Below are 27,704 nucleotides of genomic sequence, written 5' to 3'. Positions count from 1 at the left end.
CAAAAAACCCAGTATCAAAGATTTTGAACATGATCTGAGAGGTGAAGAGGATACACAGTATGACGTCATACGTAGAGACAATAATCGTCCTGCGGATTTCTGCAAATTATTGAGGAGTAGCAACTTTAAAGAAAAATTTGTCGAATTTTTAATTGAAGATTGGACAAGAGATGAATTTTTTACCTTGATTGAAGGGAAGACTGTTAAACTTAATTATGATCAATGTTACACTTATGAGGTGTCTAGTGATAATAAAATAAAAAGAATTATTGATTATAATCTTTCTTGTTATCATGAAGAAGCTGACACCAAAATTGTGTACCATGTTTGTCAATTTAATCGTAACTATCGTGTGCAGATACATTGTCCAGATTCTGATATACCAATAATAATGTTGGCTAATTTCAAGTATTTAAAAGATGAAATACAAGTAATAATTAATTTAAGCACAAATAAAAAAAAATGTACCTGAACATAAATGAAATTTATGCCAAGCTTGGAGATCAATTATCGTGTTCATTTGCTATATGCCATATTTTTACAGGAAATGATTACAATCCCGCTTTTTTCCGTAAAGGAAAAAAAAGACCTTTCAGTATTTTTAAGAAAAATAAAAATTTTCAAGAGGCTTTTATTCAACTCCTACGAAGTGATCATACAGTATTAACAACGTCAAATGAAATAGTTCGAATTATTGAAGAGTATGTATGTAGAGTGTACTCATTAAAAACCAAAAATGATATCAACAGAGGACGGTATGAACTATTTGAAAAAGGCTATAGATCAAAAGGTGGAAGTGAAAAAGTATTAAAAAAAAATATTATAGGATATGATCCTTCCAGTTTGCCACCAACAAAACAAGAATTGTTGCAACAAATTAAAAGAACGGTATTCATCAGCAATGTATGGTGTAATGCACACATGCGGTGCCCCACAGATAAAGTACCTGAAAATTATGGATGGACAATAATTGATGGTAAATACGAGTATTATTGGTTTGATGGTCCTCAAAGCCCATCCTTTGAAGAATTATCTTCTCAATTGCAAGGTACCCTATTAATATTATTGAAATTTGGTTTTTAATTTTTCGGCGACATTAATTAATTTTTTCATATTATTACAGATTTAGATACCACGGAAGATCAGAATGAAGAAGATACTGATGAAGATGAGGAGAGTGATGCCAGTAGTGAGGATGAATGTTTTTCTGATGAGTCAGATGAAAATTAATTACTTTTTTTATATAAAAATATCTACTTTTTCATGTATGTTACATAATAAAGTTGATTTATTTCAATAAATATATTTTCACTTTACCTCATGTTGCACATAGGAAAAAGGAAAATTACGATTATTGTAGGACTACGGATGCATACCAGTTTTTTTGTAGGACATTGTTTTATTCGGATAAAAAACACACTAATGTATCACGTGATACTTTTGTCCTACAGTTACTAATAAAAAAAATGGTCCTGTGGTATGGACAACTTAGGAGTCTAGGACTAGAAAAACGTTCCACGTAATGTGTAGGACAATGTGGGCGTTAAATTATATAATTATTAACTAACCAACAAAAAAAAAATCAGCTGGTTAGTAATAATTTTTCATGACCTCGTAAATAGTACATGTTGCAAAAATGGGACCTCGTTGATCAAACCTAGCATTTTGTAGGACAAATATTTTTTCGGCTAATTTAGATTATTATTATAAGAATTATAAATAAAAAAACCAGTTAGTAATGAATTTTTGATAACCACTAAATCAACAAATTATGTTCTTATTACCCCTGTTAGCTACCACTTACGAAATTTTTGTACTAGCTAATGTTGGGCGTCTCGTCAAAATGAAGCTACTGACGAAAAATTAGCTTGTTAGTAATCACTTACGAAAAAGGGCGAGGGATCCCGGTCTAATATCAGTCTGAAGCGACGGAGAGGGAATATTTTAAAGTGAGGCAGACGATTACTAATTGATGACGCCTGTGGCATTTTCTTAGTTGATTCGTACTTTACCTATTTGCTAGAAACGAAGTTTTTTTTGTTCTACTGCTGTATTCTGATTGTATCAGTTTTGTACATATCTTCTTTGGACTAAACTCTTCTACTTAGTAATGATCGTGCGTTAATTTGACCCCACCACCTTGATAAGTAATTATTAATAAAGAAGAATGGAACGTTGGCTTAAAGGCGTTAAACGTGTTGCAACAACATCTTCTAACGAAGCCGAATGTTCAAAAGCACTACGCGCGGAGTGTACAGCAATTATCGATGATAATGATGCAACGACGTCAAGTTCCACGGTTTCAAAGGCGAAAAAAAGGAAGTGTGATGAATCATATATCAGTTTCGGATTTGTTGATTCCAACGGCTCACCTCTCTGCATGTTATGTAGTAAACTGCTTCCTAACAGTTCCATGGCACCTACCGAGTTGCGCCGACATTTAGAAACTGTACACCCCGAGTCTAAAGACAAGAATAGAGAATTTTTGGTACGTAAAAAAGAACAGTTATTGGAAAGTCAAAAAACTGTGATGCAAGTAACCCAAACTATCAATGAAAAGGTCACAAAGGCATCATATTTAGTTAGCTATCGCAATGCACATGAAGGTGAAGCGCACACTATCGCTGAGATTTTAATAAAACCACGTGTGTTAGACATAACAAAATGTATGCTCGATGAAAAATCTGCAAACCATCTTTCTACTGTGCCACTATCAAACGATACTGTTTCACGTCAAATCTGGCAAGCTACGTCAAACAAGAACTAGTTACACGTCTACAAAAAACATGATTCGTCTTGCAAATGGATGAGTCTACTGATGTCGCTGGTCTGGCTATCTTGCTGGTTATCGTGAGATATCCATATGAAAGTTCTTTTGAAGAAGACATGCTTATTTGTCCACCGTTGCCCACAAACACTACCGGAGAAGAAATTTTTACTAAAATAAATATATTTTTTGAAGAAAATAATTGGAACGATTGCATTGACATTTGTACAGATGGGACCAAGGCGATGACGGGTAAAACAGCAGGAGTCGTGTCACGAATACAAAAAAAAAGCACCTAATTGTGGTTCCAGTCATTGTCTCCTGCATAGACAAACACTAACAATGAAGCAAATGAAGCAAACCTAAAATTAGTAATGGATGAAGCGGTAAAAATTATTAATTTTATCAAATCACGACCACTACAATCCCGATTGTTCTCATTATTGTGTGAAGATTATGGTAGCAAACATAAAACACTGTTGCTCCATACAGAAGTGCGATGGCTGTCTCGGGGTAAAACTTTAACAAGGCTATTTGAACTTAAAGCCGAGTTACGAATGTTTCTTTCAGATACTTCTTTTAATTTGAAAGACTGTTTGTATGATAAAACTTGGTTGTTCCGACTGTCTTTCATGGCGGATATCTTTCAAAAACTGAACGAATTAAATTTATCATTGCAAGGTAAACAGACAACAGTGTTCCAGGCCTGTAACAAAATAACTGCCTTTAAAAGAAAATTAGATTTTTGGATTAGTTGCGTTAGTAAGAGAGAAATAGAAAGCTTTACGTTACTCAGTGAGTATGTTAGCGATAACGACTCAGAAATGTTTCAAGATGATGTATTTGAAGAATTGAAACTGAATTCAAGGGTTCATAATCCTTTTTTACCCACCTTGCAATAGCCCGAAAGTATGTTAAATGAGATATATGAATCTCTTTTAGAAATGTCATCAGACACAAGTATGGAGTTATTGTTCAAAACATCTCTCAACGATTATTGGTGCAGAATCCGTGATGAATACCCAATGCTTGCCAAAATGGCTCTGAATATTCTTCTTCCATTTCCAACAACATATTTGTGCAAAACCTATGCAGCCACGAAAACAAAATACCGGAATAGACTGGACGCCGAACCTGATATGAGACTTCAACTGTCTTCTATCAAACCTGATATCAACCAATTAATGAAAAATAAAAAACAGTTTCATACCTCCCATTAGTTATTTTTTTTTCTTTTTTAATATCTTCTATTTCTATTATTATACTTGTTATGTAAGTAAGTAATAAGTATATGTTACATTCTACGTTTATTATGCTTATTAATAAAGAATATACTTTTAGAGACTAATGTTTTATTGTAGGGTTCCGTCAAGTATTTCGCTTTCCAAAAGGGTTCTGTCACTAAAAAAGTTTGAGAACCGCTGTTCTAAAATATACATTCGAACATTATGAAATTTTAATAGATGATTACGTTTGTCCATGTAGTGTGTTTGATGGAATATACAATTCTACATTACTATCTGAAAGCCATGGGAGGCTCATGCCCAATGGTTAAAAACCTGTTACTTTTACACGGACAACCTGTAGAATCTAAAGATAGCAAAAATGAATTTTTCAATCGATTTTTAATAAAAAAGTACTCATGGCTTAGGATATATATATATATATATATATATATATATATATATATATATATATATATATATACATATATATATATTATATATATATATATATATATATATATATATATATATATATATACATATATATATTTCTTCAATTTCTTATTTCTTAGACTTGAAATATATTAAATATAAGTTCTGATTTTGCAACTTTAAAAGCCTATAATTCAGAAGCGAGGAGTCGTATGAGAAATTTTTTTAATGTCACAGCATTATTTTCACGTCGTCTACTCACTCCCGAATTGTTTGCATTTTCAACGACTTTAAAGGAATATCGAGAGGCTAAATTTATGTTGGACTAGGTGATTTATAGGTATACCCGAGCAACATAAATCTAGGTAGATGAAGCATTCGCAATATTGGGCATATTTTCATGAGTAGCTGTTAAAACTAAGATTATTACCTTTTCTAAATCCTTATAGTATTATGTTTGAAATAAGTAATAAATATTGTAATTTATTTTACGATTTTACGTTGACGGTAGGTATACCAGATATTAGCACCATATATTTGAGTCAGGTAATGTATCAACTTAAGTAAGAATAATTCACGAATATAAAAGCAGTTTTTTCGGGGCATTGCTTTGTTAGTGAGGACTCTAGGTTTAGTAGAGGATGCAATGTGCAGATTCTGTTAACTTAGATGACAAAACTCCTCTATCCACATTATCTCAAAGTGTAGAAGACTACGGAACTCCAGGGCACTACACCTGAGGATATATGATATGGAAAATAAAAATCTTGGGTAGCTAGAGTCATCCCAAAACTTAAACTTTCTCAGAGGAGTGGGATTAATAGATTAGCTGTACACACTGAGCATCCACCACCAGAAGAAAAAGGGAAATAATAGATTTTTTGGGTCGTAGTGTATATGACACCTCTACTTATGCGTACATATAACTGAATAAATATAAATTATAACAATGAATTAGCCTGATTATTTTCGGGACATGATTTCAATAGAGCATTTTTGAAATATGCTTACCAGACAATTTAGATCAAGGAGTTCTGCTGTCCTAAATTTCGTAGAAAACAACAAAGGATCGCCAACATTATCAGAAATATGTCCTGACGAATCATTGCAATCATAAAGGCTTTAGGAATAAACTTATAAAAATGATGTTTGTGATTAAACTTCACAACTTTTTAAAATGAACCAATAGTGAAAAGATTTTCATTTCACAAGTATATCCGTGCATTTTAATTTTTCAAATAGGTTTCAACATGCTGGATCGCAATAAAAACGGTCGAATCTGTCCACTTGGATGGTTTCATGTAGGTGAACATATGAATGGCTCCTAGTGACGTTTCACACAAAAATAAGCTATTATATAGTAGCTACTAGGAAGGTTAAGTCAGGGATTACCAAGCCTCTTGGGATTGAAATAGATTTAACGATATAAATTAAAACTGATTTTAATATTTGAAATACTGAAAAAATCCGAACAATTGTGAACCATATACATTACTTGACTAATATTTTTGGTGTGTTAATTTCACACAAGAGGATCAACTTAATTTGGAAAAGAGGTTTGAGAATCTCTGGCTTAGAGCAATATATATTTGTAATGTGAATTTTAGGGGTCGGTGTCGCTTGGAAGCGAATTATTAGGTACTTCTGATACAATTGTCTATTTGAACTAACTTTGGAAAAACTATGGCAATTAAGATCTTCAGTATTTAATAATCCATTATTTTTAATAATAAACTTACCTACTCACAGCTTTAGTTTCACATTTTTCAAATCATCATTTTTTTTAGCGACTCTGCTTTATTTTTTATAAAAAAAAGGAATAAGAAAATATATTCGATTGACAGAAGAAACAATAGACTCCAATCCAGTATTTGCGTCTCATTTCTACATAACCCTATTAAAGGTGTGTATCTATGAAGCTATGAAGTTTTTAATTTATGGTGTACTATGGTATTCCCACTTATTATATTATAAATTTCTTTAATTCCTTTTTGATATATTAATGCAATTTGATCATATTTTAAATTGAATATCTAACTGGTATATTTCCCATTTAATGACTGGAGAAAGTTTATAAGATGTCTAGAAATCTAATTATTTCATTAATACATTTGTTACTTTTGAAATAAGAAAACTTACAATGCACTATTTATATCCATTTAGTTACTGAATCTCGGGTTTAATATCTACCCAGTATAGATTCTATATAATTAATTCCAGTGTGTACTAGTCACGTTTATTGTTAAATTTGAAGCCACCAGCTGGAATGTTTGGGTTATATTTATGATTAATTTGAAATTCTGCTTCTTATCGAACAATTCTGCCTTAAGAGAACGTTGATCTGTTATTATTATAATTAGGTACAGTTGCTGAAGACTCTTTAAAATAGTCAAGTGTTTAAATAAAGAGAATAAAGCCAATTTCACTTATTACAATTCATTTTACAAATACGTGTTTACATGTTTTACTGTGAAGGCTTTAAGTCAACTTGTATTTAGAGAAATCAAATTGCAAATAATTTGGGAATTTGTTTTTCTTCTGCTCCAACAGTTTATTTTTTGCATTTTCTTTGTATTCATATAGGTCTAGTAAACTTGTGTTTTCTAGATTTGATTTCAACACTTTTCTGATGAAATTATGACCTTGATCAGGTGTTGCCGATGGTCCCATACTATTACGGGCATCTATTAAAAGCTCTGGATGTTCGTTCAAAGTGTCGGATAATGATGCAATTAATATATCTGAAGCAAAAATAATGTTAACAATAAATTATTTCTACACATATCACAATAAAAATAATTGATTTGTTCGGCTATTTTATTAACAAAACAACCGAGACACGGCGTCGAATATCTGTTAATATACGTACTCACTCAGGAATCACGATGGAAAAGTCACAATAATCTATCGGCTGAGTACCTTGAAAGTTGCCAGGCGTACGGTATGGTGGCCAAGGACGCAATATGTATCATGTCTGTAATGCCATTGTTGTACTAGTGGAAGAAAGAATCAATAACACTGAAACCGGTATATTGAGGAAAATGGACAGACAAAAAGTATAAGTTGCTGGCAAATGGTATAAGGAGACAGACCTAAATCAATGGAAGATGGAACCCAGCAGGTAGGGACTTGGGTTAGCCGCTTCTCACGCCACGGAGAGATGAATTATTAGCTGATCCAGATACTCTTTGGACATGGGTATTTCAGGGAATATATTCAGTTCAAATTTTAAAAATCTCTGGATTACCCAACCTGTTCAGGAATAAACCAAAGTGTGGAGTGCGTATTCTTTATATCATCTGCGTGCTACTTTGTACATGGAAAGGCTGGCTTCTTCTGGGTTAAACCTGGAAATACGGTGGAAGTTATGCTGAGAGTGACAGGGTAGAAACGGCTATGTTCGCGACTCAATTACTGAAATAACTTCGATTTGAAATAAAAAAGATAGAAGGAAGATAAGAATCGAGAGGGATTAGGAATTTGAAAGTTATCTAGCTAGATCCTCATTCCGCGAAATAGATAATGTCCATCGTTGGTTTTTCAGTTGGTGTGAGAAATGCTTTCAAGTCTAACACCAGACAGAATACCAAATCATAAATCATAACGATACTTAAAAGTATTTTTTCGCCTCTTCCAAACACAAACACACACACACACACACCAGGATATGTTTATTATTTAAAAATAGTTCTCAATAACTTACATTTACTAAAAAGGATATTTGAGGTAGATATACAATTTGATTAATAAATTCCATCAACTTACCGAGCACTTTTTTCTCTAATGCTCTGGTTATATGACCCTGTTCAGCTTCAGCTTCTAAAAAGTTGGTGAATTTTTGTAGTGCCTGTTGAGCTTCAGCGCTTCCTCTTGTTAAACTTTGTGTGAACATTACTTTAGCTAACTGGTATATAACATCTTCCAAGGAGTATTCAGTGTAGAGGAAATCAGCTACTCTGAGACGTTCCAACAGCTCATCGTAGTCTTCTTCGGTGGTTTTAGCTGATTGAGAAGAATCTAAGCATTTGATAAATGGTAAATAAATTAATGTATCTGAACTTTTCAATTACAATTATACAGAAGACAATCACATTAAATAAAAAAATACTCTGTATATGACAAGAGTAATTAAGAACACAATATTAGAAACATAAATAGGAAAATTATATTTTATTCTTCACTAATTCACATTTCAAAAATTTAATACAAATTAACGGAAAAAGTATGTAATAGTAATAAAATATTAATCTATAACTAACAAAATAAGATGAAATAGTATTTTTCATTATTTAACTTTTTTGCTTGTGGACGTTGTCAAGAGCGTGAATTGTTATTATAAAATGAATAAATTTTTAGTTTGTTGAACATAGAGCTTTTTTTGAATACAAGAGAAAGGTTGTAAATAATCAAAAGTAGCTAATTTTCTCTATAAGTTCCACATTTTATGAAAATTGCATAAAAATTGATTCTACAATCAATTTTCCAAAATCAGTGGCTAGATATAAATTTTTTTCTATATTTCCAGAATTCTTCTAAATATGTGTATTTGCCTTTTCTAAAAGATTAAATCTGAAATTATTTTCTTGATAACGTTTTCACATCTGAGGTTTGTTTTATCGAAGATAATATAGAAGTGGCAACTACGATTTTGTTCAGTTCAATCGACGAATAAACGATTATTCAATTGTTGTTTTAATTTTTTCTTTTATAGCTCTACATCTTTATAAACTAAGTAACGCGATGAGAAATTTGAATTAAAAAGTTACTGTTATTCCATCAGCTTTCCAATAAAATCAGGGAATTCATGTTATTCCAATTAAGTTTATTTATATCCTGTCTCGGAACGCTGTTAGAATCTACGTAAATATTTTTAATAGGAAATTTTCTCAGCGGTTTTACATTAACGCGCTTTTACGTTCTATATAGCGTAAGCATTGAAAAACATTTTGGGAAGTAAGATATATCACTTGAAAATTAGAATCAAATTGTTAGTTGAAGTAATTCAAAAATAATATACAGTAATAACACCTCATGAAAATGAATTGAATAAATAAATTCACCTTCAATTCATTCTGGTCGGAACAGAAACTGAATTACAGTTAAAGGAATTAATTTCCTATACAAACCAAAATATCAGGTAAAAAATATACAATTACATACAACTTCATTGCGCATTCTATATAAAAATTATCAGTATGCTTTGTTACTGAAGTGTAGCATCTGGCCATGCGGTTATAGAGACTATTTCCTTCGAAAAATTTAAGCCCACCAAAAAGCTGTAATATTTTATGTTTACCTAGCAATCATCAAATTTTATCGATAATTTGCACTAGTGCCAAATTCTCGTCTAGGATTAATAAACATCATTTGGTTTTAATTTTATATTTTAAGAAAAGGAACAATTATTGTTTATTTTAAATTAAATTTTTCTCAGGAAATAGTCTGCCAAAATGCTCTCTCGTGCATGTCAAATTGTCTCATAATTTCCCCTCGTGCGCATTCGCGCACTCGAGAAAATTAAATTATCGACAATTTGACATGCACTCGGGACATTAATATTGAATATATGAATGGTTGCATACTCAATAGGACCGGTTCCCAGGTAAGCTTTAATCCAAACAGGATTTATATCGCATTCATTAGATGATTGAATTTATACAGTTACTTAGGTACACGGAACAAGACATTTCAAATAATCGTTTATTAGATATTGGAATTGTTACAAAAACTTGATATCCAGCCACTATTTTCTATAATTATGATCGCCGATAGTGAAGCAAATCTATAATCATATCTCGGCCGCTTTCAAATGTTCGGTATCATTCATATACACTTGCTTTTGATAAAAGTTATTCACGGCTAGCAATCAATTTTTCTAAATAAATTGATGAATAGAAAGATGAACTCACCAATATTACTTCGAGATACTGTCTGAGAGTTGTCAATTTCCTTCCGAAGTTGTTTGATATTGAAATCACTTCTCAATTCCGGCTTATCATATACTGTTAGCTTTGTATTAAGACCCAATTGCAATGGTTGGTCGTCCGTGATCTGAAAAATTAATAACATCCATTTTCAGTTGAGGGTCTTTTATAAATATACCGTGAAGTAAGGTTAACAAAGTCAATATTATCAGAGGGCAAGATGATGAAGTGGTTTACAAACTCGCATTAAGTTAATATGTTAATAATGAAAATTCTGAAAAAGGAGTACTCATTCTTATGATTTATAAATTTATTTTTCTTTTTCTTGTCGTGTTATAACTGTAAGTTTAGCTCTACTTTAGAGAATTGTTATGATTAATAAGATAATTTTCGATTTTCGGGTAGTGACGGATATGCACATGGAGCACCCAAACGCTACTACACGCGAACTTGTTAAAAAAGTCCATGATATCGTATCGCAAAATTGTCGTGTGACGGTTATAAGTCTAATAGTGATTTTTATTTAAATAGTATTTAATAAGTATACTCACTGCCAAAATGAGCAAGAAAAACTTCTGCACGATGTGTACCACGATTGTTAACAATGCACACGAAAAAACTAAACATTTATAATTATCTTTCAACGTAGACAAGACAAAGAAAGTTTTCGGCGAAACTTTAGTAGATTACCTGCGAAAGGAAGCCGAAATTACATATGCTTATTGGGCAAATATGGTTCCAGAATTTTGTAAAAGAATATACCTTTAGAGTTGTAGAAAGTTGTTCTCTTGCATCAGAAAAACGCACCCAGTTAGAGGTCCGTTCATGCAGATTTCGAATTTTTGAGATTTGTCCCCAACGATTATCTGTCAAGTTCATATTGTAATTGGTGCGCTTAGGACTATGCCTATGCGGGTTAAGTCTTAAAGAACAGTAGTGTAGTGCAGTTTGGGTTCTGTTGTTGAAAAAAAAGTTTATTGAATGTCAAATAGAAAGTAAGTTTTACTGGAGCCTTGGTATATAATTTCGTATACAAATTACTAGAAGGTTTTGGGCACAGATGTGTTTGAATAAAGTTAAGTTATTTTTCCGCGATTCGCGTAAAGTATTTGTACCGATACGATAGTGAAATGGTTCCGACGACCAGTTTGACACCGTACCCGCAACTGAGTGGGTCTAATTTTTCCACACAAACATTTAGATTGAAGATTTTACTTGAGGAGTGTGGTGATGTGGCAAAGAAAGAAAAAATATCTGCCGAGGATAAGGCAGCTATTGCACGTAATGCAAATGCCCGGTCTGTTATCATAGCATGTGGCACAGATAAGCACACTGAATATGACAAAAATGCAAAGACATCTAGTCATATGTTGAAGTCTCTATCAAATGTATTTTTTGAACTCCACAGAACCTACTATTTGTTCAATATATGTGAATAAAAATACATTTTATTTTTAATTTTACATGTAGGAAATATTTTCATTAAAATATCTCCTCTCTTAAGCTATATTCATCTGTTTTATTTACATGGATAAATACTCAATTAAACCCAGTTAAAAGATCTGTCAGTTTAAAACGTTTTAGTCTGCGCACTTCACCTGTCCTGTTAAATAACTCACTCGCGAGCACATTTGGATGGGTTTAAATCCTATCTCTATATCCCTCACTGCAGCGTTATACTTCACTTTTTATAGTGGGGATGTAGTTCTCTCTCTATGACTGAATTGCGCACGTACCATTGAGCGTTAACTGAAATTCTCAAAACTTTATTTTGGAACGTTTATATGATTTATAGATTTGGACGCAGATCCCCACATTTGTATTCCGTATGTCCAAATGGGCTTTATGATGGTTTTAATACCAGAATTTTATTTTGTAATGACGACTGCGATTTTTTACGAATTACCCAGTGAAGCTCTTAAAGTTTAAGTCCCAGTTGCTGGCTTTGATTAAATATGTGTGTTTACCACGTTAGTTTCTTGTTTAGATGTACGCTTAGGTATTTTACGCTTTCTACTTGTATGAGGTGGCAGGTATTCAATATGACAGGAGGGCACTGATTTCTTTTCGGTGTTGATGTGAAATGTTGAGATTTTAATTCATTGGCTTTTATTTTCCATTTCTTCAGCCATGTTTGTATTTTGTAGATTTTTTCTCATTATTCTTTTCATGTTTTTGATTATCGTTTTTCTCTTGTAGGTTGTTGAATATATTAATACTCTTATTACTAAGACTCTTTTAGGAAAATATCCTGGTGTCGGTTGACTGGTAAACATTGGACCATTTTTTAGGTACTCTTACAAAGGCTTTTTGTAAGTCTAAGAAAGCCACGCCTTCTTTTCTTGTATTGCTTTTTCTGTAGCCTGTTTTATAGTATATACATAATCTTGGTTGCTTCTTCCCATTCGAAATCCACTTTTCTATTCTTTGAGTGTGTCTTCTACTGCTCTTTTCTCTAATATTTTTTCCATCATTTCCATCGCTGTACTGATTGATGTTATTCCTCGATAGTTGTTGCCATCTTTTGCTATCTATTTAATATGTAATTTTTCCGTGCTATTTTTTTATTTCCCTCGACCACCACTATGTAAGTTTCACATTATGTTTTCTTCTATTTATTCCACATGTTTCTTGTGCAGCATTGAAGCAAACTATGAAGAGGGTATAGAGGCTAGATGGGAGGACGCTGTGAATAAAGAGTTAAACGCTCACTGAAAATTTGCAACATGGAAAGAAACCAAGGATGTACCTAATGAAACTAAACATCTATTGAGAACTAAATTCGCTTATATCAGAGAAGCTCTGAGTGTATTTGAAGATTAATTTGTAATAAGTTTGGTTTATACTGGGTGGCCCATTAGTGTGTGGAAGTGCAATAACTTACTTAAGATAAAATATACAAAAAAATTGGGCTCAAGAACAAATTCAGCAAAACAGAGATTTTTTCAATTTTGTATTATTTGCCGATTAAGCAACATTTCATAAAAATTGGTTTGTTAAAAGACACAATTTCCATTATTATGCAACAGATCAATCGCATTGTATACGGACTATCAGTCAAACAAGGTGGTCATTAAATGTATGGGGTGGAATAAATGGGAATCATGTCATAGGCCCAGTCATAGGCAAGTTTATTCAAATTTCTTACAATCGAATTACCCCAACTATTTCAGCAATTACCTGCTAATAATAGACGGCGAATGTCGAACCTACATGACGGTGCACTATTTCACCATACCCAACTGATCACATTTAAATAATGAATTTCCCGGACGATTGATAGGTAGAGGAAGACCCCATAAATGGTCACCTTGTTCATCGGACCTTACATTTTTTTTGGTTGGGTTAGGTCAAAGAACAAGTGTACTAAATACCCGCGACTACTAAGGAAGACATGAAGAATAGAATTAAGGAGGTTTTCCGAACTGCTGATGTCAATATGTTGTTACATCGTGCTAGTAGAGGTTTCGAAGATCTCATACATTATTGTATGGAAGTAAACGGTATTCATTATGAACATGTAATAAAATAGTTATCTAAAGTTTTTAGTTATTTCTTATTTGTTGTTAGTTATTTTTATTTAGTTTTTTTATTTTGTAGATACCCTATTTATTTTATTACAGTTTTTAAAGGTATGATTTTGTTTTAAAAACTAGGAGTATTATAAACGTCATATTCAGTGTTTACTTGTTAAAAAGGTGAATATTTGAAGGGATAAAATAGTTACTCACTAATACTGTTTACTAGGCAGCATTTATAGTACACCAATTTTAGTCAAATATTCATATTTTTCGCTTCAACTTGGCAACGTCATTATTTATGGGAAAAGGAAAGACAGGGCTAGATACAGAATTTTACGCTAAATTCCATGGTAAACAAATATACAAGGTATCCTATTTAAAAAAGCTTCACTTCATGTTGTCACGTTTGCGCTGAACACCCTTTATATCTCAAAATATTTTAGAAATGTGTATCTGTGTAAATATAACAACTTTTATTTAAAAATTTTTTTGTATATTTTATCTTAATTAAGTTATTGCACTTCCACACACTAATGGGCCACCTCGTATATTGGTTTTAATACAATGTTGATCTATTTCATACTATATTTACTTCTTTATTGTAACAACAACTCGAAATTGAGAGTTCATTTTGTATTTGGTAGGCAAAGTCTTAGAGTCTTAATGTGTGAATGTCAAATAGAAAGTAAATTAGTAAGTTTTCTTCAATACATTTTTTACTGGAGCCTTGGTATATAATTTCCCATACAAATTACTGAAATTATCGGCTGTTTACAGAACTTGAAGAACACTTGCGTGGCAAATGATTTTCTTTGGAGAATAGAGTCATGTATACGGTAAATCAGTAGTTTGTAGATGTTGAACAATCTTTCTTTCGAGACGCTTTAGTAATGCATGTGTTCACCTCCATGGAGACTACATTGAAAGATGATAATTTTATGAACTGAATAAAACATTGTACATCTTGAAACAGTCTCAAACTTGATTTTTCGGAAATCTATGCAGATAGCGATTGATCGACGTGGCGTACGTTGGGTCGGAATACAACGTCTGTGTGCGTACGAACTGAAGCGGATTTGCATTAAAATGAGGAACCAATTTCCAATCGTTAAAACGTCGGCGTCCGTTGCAGAAGATTGTGTACAAATTTACTCAGAATAACACTTAGCTCGAATTACAAAAAAGTCGACGGTTAACAAATTTCAGATGTAAGTAAGACATAGAGTGTAGAGCAAAATTTGGTGGTGCATCATCATTTACTCTTTTCACAAATTCTTCATTTGATAGCAAAATTCCTGGTGGAGGAGGCAGGAAGGCTTTTTTGTTTATAATCGGCATTCCTTTGTAAATGGAAGATTCAATCTTATAATCTAACTGCTATTTAATATTCTTCTGTACGAGTTTCGTAATATTTCTAATGTAATCTTAAGAAAGCACGCCTGGACTTAAATATTATGTTACAGGTACAGGACGAAGACAGTACCTTAAAAGATACAACTCTTTAATGAAAAGATTTCATTCCCTGTGACATTATATAATACAGAATAATAAATAAATAGTTGAATACAAATAGCTTTTTTAGTCGAATTTTTCAAGGAAAAATTAGACTATTACGGTAGGCATGACTAGATGAAAAATGGGGGGCACATCATTTTTCCCATGTTTTGAGACCTCCTGAACACGATTATGATGGTTATATATATATATATATATATATATATATATATATATATATATATATATATATATATATATATATATATAAATATCTGTTTAAGCTACAATTCTTATTTTCGTCTCTCGAGCAATTGCTATAGGTCCGATTTGGTTCAAAATTAGCATACATGGCTTTTTTGGCGGCGGATTGATGTTATTAGAGTTTGGTTGAAAACAAATGAATATTTCGAGGGGTCGCAGTGTAAAAAAAGTGGTTTTTGACTGTCTAAGGTTAAAACTTTCCATCTCCACCCCTCTCCATTTTATGGTCATTTTTGTTATATTTTCTTATCACCCAAGTAGGGGTGATGTTGAAGAATTGTCTTTCTCAAGTTCAAAGTTTTCTTCTTCAGTTCTTCTAGCACAAAACGCCCGAAATCATTTTGATCGTTATAATTGTTAAACTGGACCGCCTCCTATTTAATGAATAATACGAGTATGATCGTTGCTAGGGTGATTTTTTTCCTCCTATTTTCGAAATTTCTTGTCATTATGACAATTTTTTCTTTGTTGTCAATTGGAATTGAACAAGAGGGTTCGAGACCACCGGGTCTATTGAAATTATGAATTTTCATTCGAGAGAGAGTTAACTTGTGAAATGAAAAGTTATTGAGGAATAGCAAATTTTCCATATAAAGAAATAAGATTGAGAATTGATATCATTTCCAAGAAATTCATTTCATAGAAAGAGTTGTTTGTGTATTAGTTAAATTCTTCATTCGACGAAAAATTCGACTTTCGTGATGGAGCTCTGCTGCTCATGGCTTTTTTTTAATATTATAATAAAAATAGATCGTAATTGTTATTTCTTATCTGATTTCCGGCTTTAAGAATTCTAGCTGTTGTTTGTAAAAATTTAGTCGAATATTTGTGAAGTTGTTTAGGTATTCAAACAAAGATATTTTTTGTTATCCTACGGACGTCGTACATGATAACTTTCACACATAGCCCGTTACAGAAGGAGTCTGCAGTCTACCCATTTGACTTTCCTATATAAGTTGATACCCAATTTTTATTTTTTATATGAAACGATGCGACGTTGGACTTCGCAAAAGTGTAGTTGGGAGTCGCAAATAATCTATTTGGCAGATACATTAACCATATATTAAAGAAAGATACTGCGAGGTATGGTAGTTTGTTCAATAGACACCAACAGCTGATAGAGAGAGAAACATCATCGGCATACCACTCTTTATCCTCTACATTCTATTCTGATTGTGCGGCCATGACGTCGAAATTTCTAGTGGTTGGAACTGTAAACTAGGACACACACACGTGTTCGTGAAGTCCTGTCCTTCTAAGCATCCACTCCCAGATAAATCCGTAGATGGATGCGAAGAACAACATTCCCCCACCCCCTGTGTCGCAGTTTCGCGCGTAAACTCCTCCCTCTCCCTTGAGTTATATGAGAGATTCTAGGAAGTCTTATCTTTTTGTTAAGAGTTAGCCTGTTAGTTATACATTCTTGGTCTGGACGTCTTAATGTGTGTGTGTGTTTCTGCTGCCTTAGGTGAAACCTTTCCAATCTGGAATATATATATATATATATATATATATATATATATATATATATATATGTGCATGTAACTCGGCAACAAATCACAAATCTTTGTTTGTGAATTACTGTACATTGCTTCTGATAGTATTTTTGAAATGCGAAATTTTTGTCAAGAATTAATGAGCTGGTCTGTATAGATACCTGAAATTTTACCTTTGAATTTTGTAGAGAACTTAATCCCATTTGAATGTATCGATTTTTCAATTTATCTAAATTGTATTTAACTTCTTGTAAAAATGTTAAAGCTTCCTCTCCTGTCATCTGAAACATATATAAAGGGAATATTACTACACACTGATCATATTTTTTTGTTCGCGAAAAAGGTGAAATATTTAATTTTGAATCGTCGCTTATTCCAAATGTTCAAGATTTTGGAGCTTCCCGTTTCATTATATTTTTTAACAATTTCACTTACCGGGCTTTTTGCAATTGGAGGTCTTCTAAAATGTTTTTTTAAATAAATACTTCGAAGTCCATCATTAGATTTTTTGTCCTCTCTCTTTCAGTAAAAGAAGTCTATTATTGATATGATGCAAATTGTAAGACTGACACGGTACTTTGAGTTATGAATTTGAAAGTCTGAGGGATGATAGCCAATATTAATCTTCACATTTTGAAATTTTTACAATCTTACATGTTTCAAAATGATGTGCCATATCAAAGTTACATTTTCTTAAACGAAACACCCTATATTTTATTGCAAATTGGAATTTAGCTCGATTTCTCCATTACAATAATAAAGGGTTGTGGTTTCTTCTATGAGGTCTTAAAAAAGTTATAATGAATTTCCCATAAAAATCGTAACTAGTTCCATATCCTGTGCAATATAAGAAAAGCTCAAAATCGAAAATCTGTTACGGCCAAATCATTCGAGCCTACTAAAAATTGTGGAAAATTATTTATCTCATTAATATTCATTGAATCTGATACAGGGTGAATCAAAATACTAATACATTATTTGCTGGTTTTTTTAATTGAATAACCTTGTATTTTATGTGAGTATCGAAAAGTACTACCAATATACTTCTTGTTTCATCCACCAATCTCTTTACCAAAAATTATTATTTCTTGACATATTTTGATTTTTCTGTGCAAAAAATGATTATGTACATACCTATCTATATCCATATTCATTTAATAATTAATTGTGACTTGCTATGATTTATTTGTCAAAAACTGATATTGGGCAATGACATGATATGACAATAGGTACTTTATTGTTTTTTGATATAATGGTTTAGTACAGTTTTTGGTGTTTTGAAAAATTTGAATTAGTGAAAAATGAATTTCACTAGAGATGAAAAGATTGATATGATTTGAACATTGGGAGAATGCAATAAAAACGCCTAGCTATCAGCAAGAGTATAGCATGCACGTTTTCCTTAGCTCGACAACCTATAATAGCAAGCTGATAAGATGATGACGTACAATAAAAATGGCTGTGTTAACACGCAAAACTTTCATCATTATTCATCAATTAATCCATATCACTAGGGACACACAGTCAAACTATATGGTCGTTGAATGTGTGGGGAGGTGCATGTAGAAAATGTATTTAGATTGGGAAAAGTCTTACTTCGTTCACGTTAAAGGATGTAGCTTTTGTATATTGATGCGCCTACTCACGTTTATCAATTGGATAATGGTGAACTGAATGAACTATTTCCTGGCAGATGGATCGGAAGAAATGGGCCAGTACAGTGGCCACCAAGGTCACCAAATTTGAATGTATTCAAGGTAGAGAATAGGTAGAGAGATTATGGAGAGAATACGGACTGAATTTCGAAATGTTTCTATAGAATTGCTTGATAATGTGTGTAACTTTTTCAATTATCGCTTTCAAGCATACATAGATGTCTTGTGATCATTTCAAAAACTTGTGATAAATTAATTCATGTACGTATATTATAGTAAATAGGATAGTTTTCTACTGTTTATAATTCAACCTCTATAGTACCATAAAGAAATGATAAAATGTCAGTTTTTGACAAATAAATCATAGCCAACTCACAATTATTTGTAATTTGTGATATTTGATTAAAGATATGTACATAATCATTATTTTGCAGAGAAAAATCAAAATATTGTATGCTCGTAGTACTTTTTGATACTCACATAAAATACAGGGTTATTCATTTGAAAAAACCGAGAAAATTTATTGGTATTTTGATTCTCCCTGTATCAGATTTTTTTTAAATATCCCATAGAACACATTACAAACGTTTATTATTGTGATGGGGAGGTCAAGCTGATTCCAAATATGCCCTATAGAATAAAGTGCTTTATATCAAAAACTAACTTTAATATGGCAAAGCATTCAGGAACCCTCTATAGGATATAATTTTAAAATGTGAAGACTAATGAGTCTTAAAACTGTTGGATCGCCATATTGTAAATCAGTTATTTCTTCAATTAGTAATATTTATACTGATGCAAATAAGTGAAAAATTTGAGGCTGAGGGAAAAGAGGTACTCATATGGTTCATAGATTTGAAAAAGGTTTCAGGAAAATAAGAAGCAACGATATTAGAAAAACATCGAGAAGACTACGATGGTAATAGTAAAAAATAGAAACAACAGATATAAAGGTGAAACACTCGATATTACATATACAGTATTCACAAAAAAATAGACTCGAACAAAGATATGTGTTGTCTATTATTGTCCATAGTGAAAAATGTGCAAGAGCTCAACAATATGATTATGAATGAAGTAACACGACTACTAGAACACTCATCTAGTTGTTAAAATGAGAACACCTACTGCAAAATAGATATACACCAAAAAATATTAAGGAAAATTTATATGAAAGTTATTGAAGATAACTCTTCTATACACAAATATATAAGAATGAAAAAATCGAGAGGCCAGGACCAGAACCAAAAAAGGCCTAAAAGGATCAGGAGAAATTTAGTGGGAGCTAAAATAGAAAATTGGAGAAGCTGATACCATAAGAGCCACATTTTTTGGGAGAATATGTTTTACATGAAATAAAAAACAAATGTACTTAAAAATAGTTGGGATATCAATGATATACTGTAGCGAATCTAGAAGTAGAATTATAAGAAAAACAAAATAAATCCCAACATTAAAATTAAATGACAAATAAAGCCAATATATACAAAGGGCAGCCACGACATGATTGGTAAGACTAAGTTTCGACATAATTATAAACTTTTATAATAAAAGAATAATCATAATCATATTCTAGCCATTATCCCCCAATATTAAGATGTTAATACTTCACAGAACGTTAGGAAAAGGTCATCACATTTTCCAAAAGTGTTATTCTTCAAACCCAAATATCAAATCCTTTTGTAATGACAACAAAGCTCAGTAAGTTTGTTAATGTTTTTTAGCACGCAATAATATGAATAACTATCAAATTACTACTCCTTTTTTTTCTAATAAAAGTAACCTTGGTAAACGTTTACAAAACTCGTTTTCTCATATTTGTGAGTAAAGAAATAAGGTCAAAGGCAAAAAGTTGTTGACATTCTCTGAGATTGAAGGATATTCCTTTTTCATCTAGGAATATTTTATTGCCACATTAATAAATAATGAATTATGTACGAAGGAATTGGCATATGGTATAAGAGACGTCTTCATACATTATCTATAACAGACTCTGTTAATAAATAAATCTTTGGTTTCATAAACTTCCTGATGCCGAAATGTAGGGGAAACTGTTGTACCTTGAAATATTTTTTTGAAATTTTCACACAGAAAAAATTTAAATAATTATTGCAAGAATTTCAATGGGTGATTTTAATTTGTGTCCATTCATGTATCAAAATCGCAAATTAAATTTTAAAAAAAGTTATGCATTAAGAGTAGGTAACACAAACTTTGTATTGCTTACATTGCGTTACAAGGTACATGTGGTTAAGTACCTTGGAACAACCCTCTTAAAACTTGAAACAATACCCAAATAACTGATTTAAAAGACAAGTTTATCTTCATTATTTTTTTGAACGACTAAACTTTTGGAGTTGAATTTTTTCCCAAATTTAGGTCTTTGTTATCAATTTTATTTTTTTGTTCTTGTTTCATCTGATTCCATCCTTCTCTAGGGTGCCAGTTGCTATCAGTGTTTTTCCAGTCTCCTTTTCTTTGTGTTTTCATGGCTAGTGCTTTTGGACACGGCTGTACTTCTTCTGACGGAATAAATCCTTTTTCGAGGGTTTCTGCATATAGATTTAAAGGTATTAATGGTGGGGTTTTCACACCCGACCGCTCTGCTCTTGATTCATCTGTTTTTTCTTCTTTATTTGAAGTTAAAGACTGGGTCTGTTTATCAGTAGTAGGAAGGTTGGGCTGAGGTACGTTATTTTCCAAATAGCGATCCGTTACGTAGGAACTTATAAAATCTTGATCTGAAAATATATCGCTGTCCAGTGGATATATTCCGTAAGTTCCAAAAGCACTTAAAATATTGCTGGGCGTGAAAGCTCGAGTTTCCAGAACCTCTGCTACTGAGTTAATGACAAACGTTTTTCCTCCATTACTGAACATCCAAGATTCTACACCTTGACTGTAAAATATTATATATAGTTAAACCAAGTGACTGGAGCCTGGAGCCTGTTTGATGTGTCAGGTGGAAAAGTTATCATGATGATTTCAGCATCCGAAGCTTTTTCGACTGCTTCAGTGGACAAATGTGAATCGTGATTGTCCAAGAACATTATAACGCTTTTGTCCTTTGACCATTTGACAAACTTAATAAAATGGTCAAGGAATGTTAAGAACAGCTGTTCATTTGACTTTGTCTTAAAAAAATCTCTGGGGAATATCAGCATTGGCGGAATATAGTTTCCAGTAGCATTAACTGCTGCTATCATAGTCACAAGGGCTCTCCTCTCGGCTGATGCTACACTTCCTAGTTTTTTAATTCTTTTTGATGCAACTATTTTTGACTGCGATTGAACAGTGCTTACACCCGTCTCATCTAAATTCCAAATCTGGTGCGAAGGAATTTTTCCAAATCGGTTGTGAACATCTTTTATGTTGTCAAAAATGTTTGTACATTAACTCTATGAAAACTTCTGCTCAAACTTGTTGCCTCGGGTTTTCGAATTGATAAAGTGTTTTGATGCGTTTAAAGAAAGCCGCGCAGCCATTCCTAACCAGTAATTTTTTCTGCATCTCATGTAACTGGATATTTCTTTTTATTTACCACAGCAAATTTATAAGTTAATTATTTTACGCCTTTTTTAGTTAAGCTTTATTGCATTGAAGTAATTTTTAATATATTCTACTAAGCAATTTACCTCGTGAGGCTAGCTTTAAACACTTTGGAAGCCTCTCTAAAGCTCATTTTTGTTGCTGGATGTTCATTACATACAGCCTCTAAGGCCTCCTGTACCTTGGAACGTGTTCCAAGGTACATGAGGTGATTTTGAGTCAAGGTACAAGAGAATACATTTTTCCAATCAATTGATTTTACAGCTTATAGGTTATGTTCAAAACAAATAACAACACTGCGTAATTACCAATAGTCTCAAGATGTAACTAAAACACCACTTATCCACAATCATTTGCCGTTAGTGAAAAATCTCACTTAAATATTTTAAAAATATTTACTTTAATGACTTAAAAACAATTTTTTCGTATTACTGCTATCCTAGAAAGTGCAGCCGATTCACTGTAGATTAGAATACAGCTATCAAGAGTAAATATGCCAATTAAGATCATTTATGGATTGATAGATGGAGACACTGGTTTTTAAATTTAAATCGTTTCAATGTTCACTATTTCAAATGTACATCTACAATGAATAAATCACGTTCATTCATCTGATAATATATATATATATATATATATATATATATATATATATATATATATATATATATATATATATATATATATATATATATATTATATATTATATATATATATATATATATAAAGAAGTTTCAGGAAATTCGATATTTAATTATAATATTCTCATTGTATGAAATAAACGATAATATAAAAAACTAATATTGGATTCTAGAAATAATTACAGGGTAAAATGTATTTACTTACTATATCTTCTCGTAAAAACTCTTCGATAGATGAAGTCACTCCCTTTTCATCTCCCGTCCAAAATATATATTTTGCAACATCCAGTGGAGAATATCGAATTCCCGCATTTGTATCACCTTTGTCGACCTTGAAAAAGTCATTTTATTAGAAGACAATAGTTGTAAATTGAGTACAATGAATTTTGAATCATTTCAGACGTTATCTTTTACACCGCACCTCTGATTCGATATTCTAGATTTGAGGTAAATCCTTATAACCTATAGACTACAGATAATTTAGTTACCTTGCCGACCACTCAATATAACTTCTAAGACCTACCTATCTCTGCGAAAATACAGAGTTCAGCCATCGTCTAATCCTAGCCTTATAATGCGCTAGAGCACTATCGTAAATATCTATCATCATTAAATGTATCTATCATAAAAAAGGGTTTATTTATTATTTCTCTAGTTATTTCACACCAAACGTTCAGTTTTTATGTATGTTATACATGACTGCAGATAATTATCCGACCAACACTGGCAATTATGACATTATGACATTTTATAAATATGTTGCTTCCAAGAAAAACACAATATTATTCATAGATACATTATTCACATCAATTTCATTTATTATTGCTTCTGATAAACTGTAATAGTTCATCAGTATCATCTTCATTTAATGATTGGTGTAACTGCACTTTTTTATTTAAGTAGTTAAGTATTTTTCTTCTTCTCTTTTTCTAAGATCTCTCACTAAGAACATTATTTATGGCATATTTGGATATTTAGTTTTCTCTCTCCACTTAGAATCACATTAGGTTCAATATCTTACTTTGTAGTTGCTCTTTTTTTACACTATCAGTTTCATTAAGTTTCCTTAAACTTTGCCACACAGTAGACTTGAAAATAAGAGAAAATCTGTCAGGATATGTATCATTAAACAAATTGGCTGTTTGCTGTAACGAACTCTTTTTATCTCCAATACCAACAATTATTGATAAAGTATTTCTTTTACGTTTCCTTAGTTTAGACATGATTCATAATGTGAGAAAACAACTGAAACAAATTGGATTTTAAAACATAATTGTGTTAATCATGTACGTTTTTACAATGTCAAATTTGAAATAAACCTCAATAGGGATAAAAATTTCCGGCATATTGCAGTAATTACCTAGGATATTAATATTAGTACTCGCAATTGAATTTGATGTTTTTTAACCGTTATCAGGAAGTCAGTGAGCTACTCAACCTGGTATCAATAAATTTAGAAATATATATGCTCATAAAAATTATAAATATAAGGTGAGAAATTCAAAATATTACCTGACGTCATATCTCAAAAAATATATCATAACAGAAAATTTTCAAATACCATTAACATTTGGATCCTAAAACCTTTCCTGTTTAGAACACATAGAGAAACTTGTCTCATCACCATTGAATATTCTTATAGGGTGTTTCAAAATACCAAAAATATTCTGTTCTTTTAAATACTTTTCAAGTTCCCGAAACCATTTTCGTTAGTATTCTTCTGTTATTACACTTATTGATGTTGATAAAACCTCAGCTGTTGTGACAGACAACTCTGGATGTCTCTTTAAAAAGGTACTATACCATTTTTTTCCAGGTCGTCCTTCCTGGAATGGCGTTTTTCATTCTTGTTAATTACAATTTGTTAAACACTATTCAGAAGATCGTTTTTTTGGGTGGGAATCTATATTTAACTACTTCATTAATCATGACTACTTTTTTTTCTTCGTTTGAAGTTAACACTGTAGCTAGAACAATTTTTCTAGGTCCTTCTTTTATCCGACCGTGGAAATAGTTTCAAAACCGTTCATCTCGCTAATTAAGCCACTTGGTTTTGGGGAATCATTTTGGCTTAGCAGCCTCTCTCCGCGTATACCTAGAAGATATTCCCAAACGAGGCTTTTTTAGGGTTTTTGTGTCCTACTTCCCTAGGTGTTAGTACTACTCCTTTAAGATACTTAAGCCTCTTAGCGAAATGGACAGGACGTTCGCAGAGTAGATGCTCTATTGCTTGCTCACAGAATCTGAAGTTGACGTCTTCTGCCATACTCATCGTCTTAAGGTGGTATGACGGGGAAGTGACCTGTCAGAGGACCGACCACCAGTTTTGTGTTGTTTCTGGTCATCACGAGAAGTTCTTCAGACTTCTTAGTTGATACAGTTATGAACCTTTCGGATTGTCTTAGGTCTGGAGTGATTCTGCAGTAAGACTTCATTTGATCAATCAGCGTTTCGTTCAGTTCGTTATTGAAGAGGCATCTCTTAAAAGCGACAGTAGGGGCCAAGATGTGGAGACGTTGCCCATTTTTTGGCAAGGCTGTCTGCTTTTTCACTTCCTGGTATGCCCTGATGGCCTTGAAGCCACATTAGGGTTACTTTATTTTTGTTAGCTAGTGCTTTTAGAGTTTGTTGACACTCCCACACTGGTTTGGAAATGTACTTAATAGCTTTCAGGAGCCCCAAGGCCGCTTGGCTATCTGAGAGAAGGTATACGTGCTTTTTAGATAGGTTTCTATGCAAACACTCCTGAGCACATGACAATGGTGAGTGATGTTTCTAGAGGTGTGGCGAGCTTGCATTTTGGTCCAGAAATGCCCAATCCAGCTCCATTGGCTATCTTCGAATCGTCTGTGCACCAGAAAGATAAATTTCGCGCTTCCGTAAGATTTTTGTTGACACATGATTGGCGATCATTAATTACCACTTCGAATGGGATATCTTTATCCAACGTGCTAAGCATTTGGTATATTGGCTTAAGTTGAAAAAGCAATGCTTATTATCTTCGTAGGTGGATTCCTACGAAGTTTGAAAGTTTGATACCTTTTTACTGAAATGTTAGCGTATTAATTAATACTTGGACCTTTATGACTGGGTTAAAAATATGAGCGTATAAAATTAGGAGCAAAAAATACCTTGTTTAGTAATTTATAAGTCACTTCACGTGAATAAAATGAAGTTTGAATTTTCAAGAGAATTAATAATGTTAATTATAATTTACTGTTCTAATACTGGAAATTTCTGAGTAATAATGAATGAAAGATCACTTCTGACAGACTAGATAAATTTTGTATGATTGAAATTTCCATTAAATTTTCTCAATGGATTAATCAATTTTCATAGCCAATTACTTTAACGTGATACGACAAAAAAAGAAAGATAAAAATATTGGTTATAAAGGCTGATCACGCTTTCTCCAATTTAGGCCAAGGTTTTTTTTTTCTGGAAAGTTAATAATAGAGCATAATATTACATTGAAGAAATGGTGGATTGTAATTGCATTACGGTTACACAAATATCTACTACTACGCAATTCGAAATCCTGATAAATTGGATTAAGCTATCGCATTTAGACCTTCGCATCGGAATAAGAAAATATTTCACAGTATGTCTTGAAACCTTAATAGGCCACCAATATATTTCATAAGCAGTATTATAGATACAGATAAATGATGTACAGAAACTTTAAAGAAAATATGAGATAAACTAGTAGTGAAGTAGAAGGTGGAGCAGATGGGGATAAAAAGAAGCTTCAACATATTCAAAAACTAACTTGATATTTCTGAAATATAACTTGACAATAAACTGTTCTCTTTCGGTTATTCTGATTCCCAAATAAAGTTGAGATGAGTTTCTACGAAAAGAAAATACAAAATCAGCGCTATAATATATGATATTTTTATAGAGAAAATTATAAAAGAATATAGACCTCTCGGTCGTGTTTTCATGACTCTGTCATAATTGGTATACAATATTTCATGATTCCTTGAAGCCGCGCTACTATCATGGTATCCCTACGTGCAGGTAGAACAATATCCCGGGTCGACGTTGTTACCTCGTTTATGCCGTAGTTCGCTACAATTTCTGCATCTGATATTTTTCGGCCTCTTGTCAAATATCCTTTTTATAAAGTTGAAGATCTGGTCTTCTTGTAGTGTTCTGATCTTTTTATATCAGAAATCTTTAAGTCCATTTTAATAGACATGTCTTTCTTCATAACAAAAATCGAGGTGACTGCAGTGAAAACCTAATCTTTGGAAAGAAATGTTGCAGGATCAACGTCGTGCCACTTTTCTTTTCTCTTTCTAAACTATAACTAACACCAACACTTATTAACTAGTTTATTTAAATATACCGTTTGGTTAACTTTCCACTATGCCGGTGCGTTAAGTATGACATCAAATTATTAACTAACACTATCATATATTCCAAAATCTTCGATAACCTGGTAATCTCTAGTTTGCTATGGACAAACAAAAAGACTTTCTCAGAAATTCACACAACATAATGTAAACAGACAAAAAAAACGAAGAAATGGCCTCCACAAACAGACCTTCTAAGCAATAGAAAAAGTGTCCGGTACATGTTTTTAGCACAGCGGCGATTTGTTTATATTACTTTCTGGAACCTTTTCATTCATATGTTTGTTTGTTTATTTTCTAGAATCATTCGAGCAATTCCTTTTTGGCATAAATAGGTGCTTGTTTAGCAGCGAGAAGGCAGTATATAATTGATAATC

The 27,704-nt window shown here is 32.3% G+C and overlaps 1 protein-coding gene across 3 annotated transcripts in view; it reads right to left on the bottom strand.

Moving 5' to 3' along the window:
- Positions 1–5,994: 5,994 nt before the first annotated feature.
- The window catches only part of LOC130442531 (uncharacterized), a 163,732-nt gene continuing 142,022 nt past the window's right edge, over positions 5,995–27,704 (bottom strand). Inside the window, exons 7-11 of one of the 3 annotated variants that reach the window (XM_056776696.1) lie at positions 23,175–23,300; positions 17,286–17,405; positions 10,335–10,476; positions 8,191–8,442; positions 5,995–7,166 (exon numbers count right to left, since the gene is read on the bottom strand). In XM_056776696.1, the coding sequence (XP_056632674.1) occupies positions 6,904–7,166; positions 8,191–8,442; positions 10,335–10,476; positions 17,286–17,405; positions 23,175–23,300 (903 nt within the window). In that variant the 3' untranslated portion in view covers positions 5,995–6,903. Of the gene's footprint in view, positions 7,167–7,223; positions 7,773–8,190; positions 8,443–10,334; positions 10,477–17,285; positions 17,406–23,174; positions 23,301–27,704 lie in introns of those variants that run through there. The other 2 variants (XM_056776697.1, XM_056776698.1) reach the window with 2 other exon arrangements.

The sequence above is a fragment of the Diorhabda sublineata genome, chromosome 4 (assembly GCF_026230105.1).
Source record: "Diorhabda sublineata isolate icDioSubl1.1 chromosome 4, icDioSubl1.1, whole genome shotgun sequence".
In the NCBI taxonomy this organism is placed as follows: domain Eukaryota; kingdom Metazoa; phylum Arthropoda; class Insecta; order Coleoptera; family Chrysomelidae; genus Diorhabda; species Diorhabda sublineata.
Note: the sequence above shows the minus strand (reverse complement) of the source record. Positions and strands in the feature narration are given on the sequence as shown.